The 12155-nt window shown below is 44.1% G+C and overlaps 1 protein-coding gene across 1 annotated transcript in view; it reads left to right on the top strand.

Moving 5' to 3' along the window:
* LOC116986490 (cadherin-22-like) overlaps positions 1 to 12155 on the top strand; it is a 523346-nt gene that overhangs the window by 111121 nt on the left and 400070 nt on the right. Inside the window, exon 4 of the mRNA XM_033042073.1 lies at positions 3802 to 4055. Within this exon, the coding sequence (XP_032897964.1) occupies positions 3802 to 4055 (254 nt within the window). The remainder of the gene's footprint in view (positions 1 to 3801; positions 4056 to 12155) is intronic.

Here is a 12155-nt window from a genome sequence, read left to right as displayed (position 1 = left end):
ATGTTATTAATTTGTAATTAGCCTGATTTGTAATTAGTTGCCAAAACCTTAATTTATTAATCTGGAATATCCAAGGGGATGAGATAAGTGTAATATTAAAATGACATGCAAGGTGTCAGGCTGTCTGTCACAACATACAGCCCCAATAACCCATTATTTCCTTCAGTTAAATATTGGGAAGGTAGCACTATTGTCATTTGCCACTCAACTATTATGTTTGTTTACCTCACTGACTATTTCTAACCCCCCCCCCCCCCCAAATTCCTTTGACAGGTTGAATAGAAATGTCCTAATCTCATTGTTTTATTAATTGAACACATAGATGAACATCCTCAAGGAGTGTAATCAGATGTAAACTGATTCAGATGCAATGTTTAAGAGCTTGTTCAAAGAAGGGGCATATTTTAAAGAAGTGACAGAGATACTTGCGAGGAGGAGTGAGGAGTGAGGAGGTTATTATTTGTCTTTAGTTTTAGCTTGAACCAGGACATCCGAAGATTCAAAGTTTAATATAATAATTATGCTGATACTTACTCCAACCAACCACGTAATGAATAACATCTATTCCGGAGGTTTTATTTTTCTGATGCCATTTAAACTTCACTTGGATTTCATCACTGCAATGTAAAAGTAAATGGGAATGGGGGGCATTGGAACAAAAATTTGCCCTTGGTACATATTAACTGTAATATAATAATGTATGAATGTTGGTGGGTGCAATCAAAACAAAGATATTTTAAACAATGATCTTTTTATCATTGTGTGTTATGAATACCACAGAAAATATGATGTGCTCTCAAGATCACATTTACTAGAATAATATTGCTAAATATATAGTTATTGGACTTTGCATTTCGGAAAAGTTCCAGCTGAGTGGAAGACAGCAAAATACTGAAAATATTGGGGGGGAAATGACTTCAGGACAGTTTGTTAGGACAATGAAGGAAATGGTAACAGAATACAGCTGAGTGAGTATAATTTTATGGATGAGAAATTGTGTACAATCAACTGATGACTTCTTTGACAAAGTAACTAGCATGTTAGATAACAAGGAAGCCAATTGATATAGCAAATTTTGTAATATAAAATTTGGTCTGTGAAGTGCCCCAAAAAAGACTACCGCATTAGTTACGCACCTGGGGCTTTATGTGTGGGCCAGATATATTGTCAGTGCAGAGGGGCTAGGAGCAAGGCCAAGTGTGCATCCAGAGTCAAGATCTGGAATAGTACTAGGTGTGCAGTCAAAGCTGGGACAATGGGAGTGTTCAGCACTGGGAACCTAAGCAGGTAAGCAGCTGTGATCAGGGCCAGGTGTAAGACTGAACTCAGGGTCAAAATGAGAGAAGTTATGCAACTGGAGTCAGGGTCAGGAGTAGTGCCAGGTGTGCAGTGAGACCCAGGTTGGTCAACATGGGCCAATTGTTTGATTATAATCTGATTTCCATACATGAATATACTAAGATCATTCATGTGCTGCACCTGTTGATCAGAGTCTGGCTCTGCTGTGGAATGTAATTAGGAATGTAATTTAGCCTAACCTTATTCATAGCTAATCCAATTTAAAGCATAAATATTGCATTCAAGTTCAAAGACTAGCTACAGTATGTACCAGATTGCACAATTTCAAACAGAAAAATACAAAAGCTCTGTACCAATGGGGGGGGGACACACACACTCCCCTCCCACTCCCCCCCCCCCCACACACACACACACACCCCCGGTTGCTACGCTCCCTCGGGCTTGGTCTCTCTCAATTTCTCACTCTCAACTCTCACCCAATGTTGGCAGCCCTGCCAATGTATAATTCCCTACAGTCACAGAAAGGACACTCAATCCCATAGTTTCATAACATGAATTGGAGCAGGAGTAATGATCAATATGGATAGAACTAGTTGTGGGCCAAATGAGAACAGTCTATGCTGTTGCGAATCTGTGGAATTCTCTGCCACAGAAGGCAGTGCAGGCCAATTCACTGGATGTTTTCGAGAGGTAGATTTAGCTCATAGAGCTAATTGCATCAGAGGATATGGAGAAAAAGCAGGAATGAGGTACTGATTTTGGATGATCAGCCATGATCATATTGAATGGCGGTGTTGGCTCGAATGGCCTACCCCTGCACCTATTTTCTATGTTTCTATGTTTAAACACTCTCATTCAGGAGGGAAGAATGAGTTGTAGGCAGCTGACAGAGTAGATTAATTAGAAGATGCCTCAAATGGGAAGTTGCAGTTATGAGAAAGATAATTCACAGAAGTCAGTTAACCTACATACCTGCACAATATTGGAATGTGTGAGAAAACCAGAACACCTGGAGAAAACCCACACAGGTCATGGGGAGAACGTGCAAACTCTGTACAGACAGCACTCATAGTCAGGATCGAACCGGGGTCTCTGGCGCTGTAAGGCAGTAGCTCTACCACTGTGCCACTGTGCTGCCCCCTTGATTTAGTAAAACAAAATTGCTTTTAATTAATTAACATTTTTCTTTAATTAGCTACTTCAAATTTAAAAGACTTTTAAATGTCCCAGATTATCAGAGATATTTTCCATATGTTCAAAATATTTTCAAAGATTTCATGCCACTGAAGCCCTGCACAGTACAGCACAGCGGCACAGCGGTAGAGTTGCTGCCTCACAGCGCTTACAGCGCCAGAGACCCGGGATCGATCCAGACTACGGGTGCTTGTCTGTACGGAATTTGTACGTTCTCCCAGTGACCTGTGTGGGTTTTATCCAAGAACTTCTGTTTCCTCCCACACTCCAAAGACGTACAGGTTTGTAGGTTAATTGGCTTGGTACAAATGTAAAACCCTAGTGCAGGATAGTGTTGATGTACGGGGATCGCTGAACGGTGCAGACTCGGTGGGCCGAAGTCCTCTGTTTCTGTGCTGTATCTCTAAACTATATTTCACTACAGGGGCACTACACCGCTGGAAGTCCTGTCACCCTTTAGACCATGTTGCCGGTCTCCAGGATGTGGATGAGCAGTAAGGCTGACATTTCACATTCAGGCCGAACAGTAATACACATGTGAACTGCACAGGCTGTGGTGCTGGGTGTGCGTTCAAAGCCAGCGTAAAAACCTGGAGTAGCTCACCAGGTCAGACAGCATCTCTGGAGAAAACAAAATGGTGACATTTCAGGTTGAGACCCTTCTTCAGACTGAGAGTCAGGGGAACAGCACCTCATATTTCGCTTGGGCAGCTTACAACCCAGCGGTTTGAGTATTGATTTATCTAACAATCAACTCGTGCATCCCCTCTCTCTCCATCCCTCCACTACCCATGTCGTTGTACTAGGTTCAGAGTCGTCTTGTTGAGTCTCATTGTCTGTAACTCGTTTTCACCCAGCCCACAGCTAACAATGGCCCGTTTCCTTTATCATTGTTACCTTTTAGCATTTCTTTCATTCATTTATTCTATATCTCTCTACATCACGGTCTATATCTCTTCTTTCCCATTCCCCTGAGTCTGAAGAAGGGACTCAAGCCGAAACGTTACTTATTCCTTTTTTCCAGAGATGCTGAGTTACTCCAACATTTTGCGCCTATCTTCAGTTTAAACCAGCATCTGCAGTTCCTTCCTACACAAGCCAGCACAATTTGTGAACATTGTCTTACAGGCCATGTCATAGAATCACAGCCCCTCACTAAGGGACCCAATGACTTGTGTTGCATAGCAAGTTCTAAAAAGATTTTTGAAATGATGACTAACTGGTAAGGTAAATGAGGACAAAGGAAATGTGAAAAGGATATGAGAAAATGCTGTTGAAAAACTAAACCACTTTCTTTCTTTGTTTCAGCCATTGGACTTTGAAACCAAGAGGACCCACAGTCTGCTGCTGGAAGCGGTGAATAAGTACGTTGACCCCCAGTTTGAGAACCTCAGATCCTTCAAGGACTGGACCAGTGTCAGGGTGACGGTTAAGGACATTGACGAGCCACCTGAGTTCACCTTGCAAGCAAACGTGATAGATGTTCAAGAAGACACTCGTGTTGGAAGTGTCATCGGCTCCATTACTGCACGGGATCCGGACTTAATCAACAGCCCCATCAGGTACCGGCTTTTCAATTCTGGTAGCTGCTCCAATGTGGAAGGGCCAAATAACTACTGTGCCATTCAGACCCTTTGGTACCTGTGGGTGCCATGGTGGTGCAGCAGTAGGGTTGCTGCCTTACAGTGCTTATAGTGCCAGAGACCCGGGTTCGAACCTGGCTAGGGGTGCTTGTCTCAATGGAGTTCATATGTTCTCCCCGTGACCGCATGGGTTTTCTCCGAGATCTTCGGTTTCCTCCCACACTCCAAAGACGTTTAGGTTTTTAGCTTAATTGGCTTGGTATGAAAGTAAAAATTGTTCCTCATGCAGTATAGAGTTAATGCGCGGGGATCGCTGGTCGGTGTGGACTCGGTGGGCCGAAGGGCCTGTTTCCGCACTGTATTTCGAAACTAAACTAAGCTAATGTAAACTAAATTAAATACTTAGTAATTACCACACTTTAAGGAAGAGCAATCTGCATTGTTCTCATGACTTTCAAGTTCGCTCAGTGCAGACGTATCCCAACTAATGAGTTGCTTTTAAAGCATAGTCCACTGTTGTAATGCAGGAGATATTACATTGCTGGACACGACAACTTGTGCCCACAAACAAGATTGTGATTATGGCCAGATTGTCTACATTAGAGATAGTACACAGAACAGGTCTGTGGGCTCACAATGTCTATGCTGAACATGATGCCAAGACCATCTCTTATCTATGTGCACATAATCCAAAAGTCTCATAAAAGCCACAATTGCATCTGCCTCAACCACCAACCTCAGCAGTCCGTTCCAGGCATTTACAACATTCTGAGTAAAACAAACACATCTGGCACATCTCCTTTAAACGTTTCCCCTCTCACCTAAAGCAATGTCCTCTCGTAGTTGTGTTTTCCTTCCTGGGAAAATGGTTCTGTCTGCCCGATCTATGCCTCTCATAGTTTTATACACTTCTATCAAGTTTCCCCGCAACCTCCAGCATTCCAGAAAAAAACAATCCAAGTCTGTCCAACCTCTCCCTGGATTAGGGGGTAGCTAATACCACCTCATCTATGGAACATTCTGGTAAACCCCGACTGCACCCTGTTCGAAGTCTTCTCATCCTTCCTGTAATGGGCTAACCAGAACTGCATACAATACTACAAATGCAGCCAAACCAAAGTCCTATAAAGCCGCATCATGTCTGCCTGACTCTTATATTTAATGTCCTGACCTATGAAAGCAAGCATACCCTAACCCTTCTATGCACTCTATCTACTTATGTTTCCACTTTCTGGGAGTTATGGACTTGGAACCCCAGATCTGTCTGTACATCAATGCTGTTCAGGGTCATGCTCGTAATTGTTTGTCTTCCCTTTACATTTGGCCTCCCTAAGTGCAACACCTCACATTGCTTGGATTCAATTCCATCTGCCACTTCACCACACATTTCTGTAGCTGAGCTGTATTCACCTGTACACCTCGATGACCTTCCTTATAGTCTGCAGCAACAGCAATATTGGTGTATTTAGCAAACTTACCAACCAACCCATCTACGTTTAAGTCAAAGACATATATATGGGTGTGTGCCTGAAGGAAGGATCTGCAGAACTGCAGATGCTGGTTTATACCGAAGAAAGACACCAAATGTGTCTAGTTTAGTTTAGTTTAGAAATACAGTGTCGGGTGGGCGGCGCGACTCACGTCGCAGCGGCCTCTGCAGTCCGTCTGTCGTTTTTTTAATTTTTTGTCTCGTTTGTATGTAGTTTTTATTTTTTTTTAAACTGGGTATGTGTGTGGGGGGTGAGGGGGTGGGGAAACTTTTTAAAATCTTTCCCCTGCACGGAGAACCCGACCTTTTCGTTGTCGGGTCTCCGTTGTCGTTGGGGCCTAGCACCGTGGAGCGGCCTCCAACCGGAACGACCTGGGGCTCCAGTCACGGAGCTGCGGGCTACTCACCATCGTGGAGCTGGCCGAGTTCGGAGCGGGAGGAGCTGTGGTGGCGCGCTGCTGTGGCCCGACCCTGGAGATTCGGGGGCTCCAGCCGCTGGCCCTGTGGACGGTGACACCGGGAGCCCGCGGGTCCCTGCTGGGAGTCCGCTTTTCGGGGCTTCCGCAACGGCGACTTCTCCCGCCCGAGTTGCGGGGTTGAGGATGACCTGGAGCGGGGCCTTACATCATCGCCCGGCGCGACTTTAAATGGCCGCGGGACTTGTTAGCGCACGCCAGGGGCTCCAACACCAAGACCCGGAGCGCGGCCTTGCATCACCCGGGCTCCGCTTTATAATTGCCGCGGGACTTATTTACCATCGCCCGCCGGGGGCTTTGGCTCTGATATCGGGAGGAGAACGAGGAGTGCAGGGGAGAGATAAGACTTTGCCTTCCATCACAGTGAGGAGGAGATTCACTGTGATGGATGTTCGTGTAAATTGTGTTGTGTCTTGGTTCTTCTTCTTGTTTGTATGACTGCAGAAACCAAATTTCGTTTGAACCTCTGGGTTCAAATGACAACAAATATATTGTATTGTATTCTATTGTAAACAGGCCCTTCGGCCCACCGGGTCCGCTCCGACCTACGATCCCTACACATTATCCTATGGGATACTATCCTATACTCACTAGGGACAATTTTTACATTTACCAAGCCAATTAACCTACATACATGTACGTCTTTGGAGTATGGGAGGAAATCGAAGATCTCGGAGAAAACCCACGCAAGTCACGGGGAGAACATACAAACTCAGTGGGTCAGGCAGCATCTCTAGAGAAAAGGAATAAGTGTGACTATGCAGGACTAGGGAGTGTATACTGGGAGCAATTGTTAATGGGCAAGTCTAAATCTGACAAGCGAGAGCGATACAGACAAGCACCCATAGTCGGGATTGAACCTGGGTCACTGGAGCTGTGAGGCAGCAACTCTACCGCTGCACCTCCATGCCGCCCCAATTCTATCTTCTTAAACCTTGCATGTGCTTCTTTTTCATTTTTGACCAAATTTACAACCTCTTTGGTCATACAAAGTTCTTTAACTTTGGCACCCTTATTCCTCGTCTACACTGGAACATGCCGGCTCTGGACTTCAACCAGACTTGCCCATTAACAATTGCTCCTAGTATACCCTCCCTAGTCCTGCCTAATAAACTCAGAGTTTGCCTGACATAAAGTTGCAGTTTGTCTTGCCAGATGTTGTTTGAGGGCTAACCTTATGTAAAGTTGCCAGGCATAATACCACAGTGCTTCTCCAAAATAGTACCAGTAGATCTTCCACCCACGAGACCAAACAATTTAATTTCTATGTCATGTGCCACCTGAAAGATAACATCTTCAAAGGTGCTGCGCCCCTCAGCACCGCACAGCATTTTCATTTGATCATTTTATGTGCAAAGCTCGAGAATGGAATGTAAGATCACACCCCTCAAATTCAACCTTAGATTGGCATTGAATTAGTGAATGGCTATCTCTTCCCCAAATGGTCCATTTCAATTCCACCATGACAGTAAATCAGGGCTTTAAATCTATCTTGGAATCGAGCCGTGAGCCAGGATTGCACCACACACAAGGCTTGCACACCGTCACCTCACAGCGCTAGGGATAAGGGTTCAATCCTGAACCTGGGTGCTGTATATGATAAGTTTGCACATACTCCTACTGAACATGTGTGACTGAGAGAGTGCTCCTCTGTTAGAAGTGCCTCATTCAGGCAGTATTAACTCTAGAGCCCCTGTGCTGTGGCTAGGGACTTTATACTCTATTAAAGCTATTTTTGGAATAATCAGACTATTTAAGTACAGAATGCATCAAAGCCATGCATAATATTCATATATTCATAGTCAAAGAGTGATACAGTGTGGAAACAGGCTCTTCGTACCAATTTGCCCACATGCCCCAATTACTCTAGTCCCACCTGCCAGCAAATGGTCCATATCCCTCCAAACCTGTCCTATCCATGTACGTGTCTAACTGTTTCTTAAACATTGGGATAGTCCATGCCTCAACTACCTCCTCTGGCAGCTTGTTCCATACACCACCACCCATTGTGTGAAAAAGTTACCCCTCAGAATCCTTTAAAATCTTTTCCCCATCACCTTAAACCTATGTCCTCTGGTCCTTGATTCATCTGCTCTGGACACGAGACTCTGTGCAAACACCTGATCTATTCCTCTCATGATTTTATGATTCCTTTCACCCAGCATCTATCACCATCCATGAACTGGCAGGAATAATTCAGTGATGGTCAAAGTTGGAATTTTGGGTGATTTTCCACCTCTTTGAAAAGTAATCATAGGAATAAGAAGGACATATTCAAAACTCACGCGAAACAACGCTATTTCCTGGTGTATAACCAATCTAAGTGGTGTTCCCGTGGACCGTTCTACAGCTATTTATCTTCTAATACAGTAGCTGCCAGTAACAGATTCATATCAGCGTTAATAAGTGAGGTAATCTAACAGTCATGACTAATTAGAAAACAATTATCATTGCCCTTTGATAGTTGTCTAAAAAATAATCTTTTGTGCTGTCAAGAGTTGAATTACAAAAAGTCGCAGATTTAATCATTTCCAGCAGCCTGTTATTTATCCCAGTGAAGGGACTGAGGCACAATTAACAATCTAACCAAGAGGAAGTTTCCCTCAAGCGTTTTCACTTGACAGACTGGCGTATTGTGGATAAATTTAGCATGTTTCTACTATTGGGAATTAATGCATCAGTGGCCACATGCTGAGAGCTGTGGCCTGGATCAGTGCATTTATAGAAGCTTGAGAATGCAAATTGGTCAGTAAGTGTAAGCTGCCCACTGGCTTGTGGATGCTCTATGACTTTGCTGCCACTCCTGCTTCTAAGCTCATTGTTGCCATGGCCTTCAGCTAACCATCACTGGTGTATTGGGAGCTGGTCAATATAGAAACATAGAAAATAGGTCATGGAGGAGGGCATTTTTGCCCTTCGAGACAGCACTGCCATTCAATATGATCATGGCTGATCATCCAACATCAGTCCCTTCCATTAGCCCTGTAAATAAGTGATCAAACACACTTGTACTTTACACTAGTCTTTAATGAGAACACAGGGTTAAACACACATCAGCAGTCACTGTCTCCAGTCTGCTACTGTACTGCTCAGAAGGAGAAGAAGGCGTTATTATAATTGGTAACTAAGGCATGGTTAGTGGTATTGAGGTAGCTATATTATTGGTTGCATGCATAAACCCATCTACAAGCCCTAAGAGCTATCACATCACATATCGCTTCACATAGATTCCAGCTGACAGTGGGAGCCTCGGAGTGTGAAGGCAGGCAACAGCCATGTGTGATCTTGTCATATGCACGATATCACCATGATGTCTTGGGTGGCACGGTGGCACAATCAATCAATTCATTGCTGTGCATTTGACAAATTTATTTCACAACTCTCTGCCCTCTGGATTTGATGGGCTACCTTCTGCAACCATCCCCCCCCCCCCCCCCCCCCCGCCCCCTCCTCCCCCCGCCCCCCTGTACAGTAGCTGCGATTAATGGAGACAGACACTCTACAGGAATGAGTGAATGAAAGAAAACCATGAGGGAATTTTGGGCTACACGGTACGTAGTTTGTACGTTCTCCCCGTGATCGCGTGGGTTTTCTCCGAATTCTTCGATTTCCTTCCACACTCCAAAGACGTACTGGTTTGTAGGTTAATTGGCTTGGTGTAAATGTAAAATTGGCCCTAGTGAGTGTAGGATAGTGTTAGTGTGCGGGGATCGCCGGTCGGTGCGGACTCGGTGGGCCGGAGGGACTATTTCTGCACTGTATCTCTAAACTAAACCTAACTCAAGGGTCATGAGTGTTTTATTGTCATATGTCCCAAATAGAAAGATGAAATACTTACTTGCAGCAGCACAACAGAATATGTAAACATAGTACACTGTAAACAATATAATAAACAAGAAAAAGTTCAATGTGTGTATACATACATAGGACAAGGACAAAGGGCATTTATTGTCACATACACCAATTGGTGCAGTGAAATTTGAGTTACCTTGGAGCACGCAAATAAGATAAACACAACACTTTAGAATTTAACATAAAACATAAAAATATACACATACTTACATACAGAGATATATACGGATACAGGATATATTGAGTTTTTAGTTCGTATATGTGTGTATATGTAACATATACGGTGGTTTAAATCGATGGTGGACACAAAATGCTGGAGTAACTCAGCGGGACAGGCAGCATCTCTGGAGAGAAGGAATAGGTGACGTTTCGGGTCGAGACTCTTCTTCAGACATTACTCCAGACATTAATTCAGAGTTACTCCAGCATTCTGTGTGTATATATATATATATATATACAGGCATATGCAGTTCAGAGCTTATTTTGAGATTGTACTGTTTAATAGCCTGATGGCTGTCGGGAAGAAACTGTTCCCGAACCTGGACGTTACAGTTTTCAGGCTCCTGTAACCCATTTACACATCTATCATCAGCTGAAGCTCAGTGCATCCTCTCTATGAACTTTAATTAGTTGATCATACGGAAGGTGATATTCAGATGGAGAAAGACACACAATACTGGGGTAACTTAGCGGGACAGGCAGAGAGGAATGGGTGACGTTTCGGGTTGAGACCCTCCTTCACCCGGAACATCACCCATTCCTTCTCTCCCGAGATGCTGCCTGTCCCGCTGAGTTAGTCCAGCATTGCGTGTCTATCTTTGGTGTAAACCAGCATCTGCAGTTCCTTCGAACACAAATGATATTCAGTCCATTGGTCTATTCCTCCTCCCAATAATGGAAGCCAATCAGTCCATGCCCCCCCCCCCCCCCTCCCGAATCTCCTTTATTTCCTTGCAACCCTGCATTGTTTACTCTCCCAGATCGGCCCATCAACTCACCTTTGATTCTTTATGCCATGTTCAATTTAGGTTATTATCACGTGTACCGGGGTACAGTGAAAAGCTTTTGTTGCGTGCTATCCAGACATTAGAAAGACAATACATGATTACAATCGAGCCATGAATCTACACCAAGAATAATTTACAGTTGCCACGGTAACTCTGCAGGATGCCCTATGGAATGTGGGAAGAAACCTGAGCAGCTGGGTAAAACACATGTGATCACCGGGAGAACGTGCAAACTCCACATAGACAGCAATGATAGAGTTAGTAGTTCTATCGTACGAGAGTCGTACAGGGCAGAGAAACAGACCCTTTGGCCCACCGTGTCTGTGCCGACCACCAACCACCGATCTGCACATACCATTTACTGGCACTGCATTCGGGTGTTTTTTACATGTTGTGAGAATACCTCCAGCACCATCTCAGGCAGTGTGTCCCAGGCTTCAACCTTTCTCTGGATGAAAACATTCTTTCTCAGATCCCTTCGGGGCATTTTACTACTCATCTTAAATCCATGAAACATGTGGAACATCTCTGATAGTGGAAGAATGGAAAGCAGTAATTAACTTCAGAAATGTTAGATAGAGGTAGAGTCATACAGCCATAGAGTGATACATTGTGGACACAGGCCCTTCGGCCCAACTTGCCCACACCAGCCAACATGTCCCAGCTACACTCGTCGCACCTGCCTGTGTTTGGTCCATATCCCTCCAAACCTGTCCTATCCATGAACCTGTCTGACTGTATCTTAAATGTTGGGATAGTCCTGGCCTCAACTACCTCCTTGTACCATACAGTCACCACCCTTTGTGTGAAAAAGTTACCTCTTAGATTCCTATTAAATCTTTTCCCCTTCACCTTAAACCTATGTCCTCTGGTCCTCGATTCGCATAACCTGGGCAAGGTAATTAACCACAATTATTATATAGAGATAATTAACTTCACAAATCATATATAGGTCCTGGACCTGAAACAGTGACTGTTCCTCTTTATACAGATGTTGCCTAAGCTGCTGAGTACATTCAGCATTTCCTGTTTTGCTGCAGATTTCAAGCATAAGCAGTTATTTTTATTTTCGATGATTTCTGTGGACTTGCTCTGTGCCACTTGAGAATGTAGATTTTTTTTCTCACCTTATTTTCTCATATTGCTGGAACTTCTTCCCATTGCCTCTTCTCCCAGTGTGTTGCCAGATCTTGAATCATGACCATTTCTTTGTTTCATCTGATATCTCCATGTTCTCTCCACTAACCTGTAAATT

Source organism: Amblyraja radiata, chromosome 23, assembly GCF_010909765.2.
Source record: "Amblyraja radiata isolate CabotCenter1 chromosome 23, sAmbRad1.1.pri, whole genome shotgun sequence".
NCBI classification, from domain to species: Eukaryota; Metazoa; Chordata; class Chondrichthyes; order Rajiformes; family Rajidae; genus Amblyraja; species Amblyraja radiata.
Note: the sequence above shows the minus strand (reverse complement) of the source record. Positions and strands in the feature narration are given on the sequence as shown.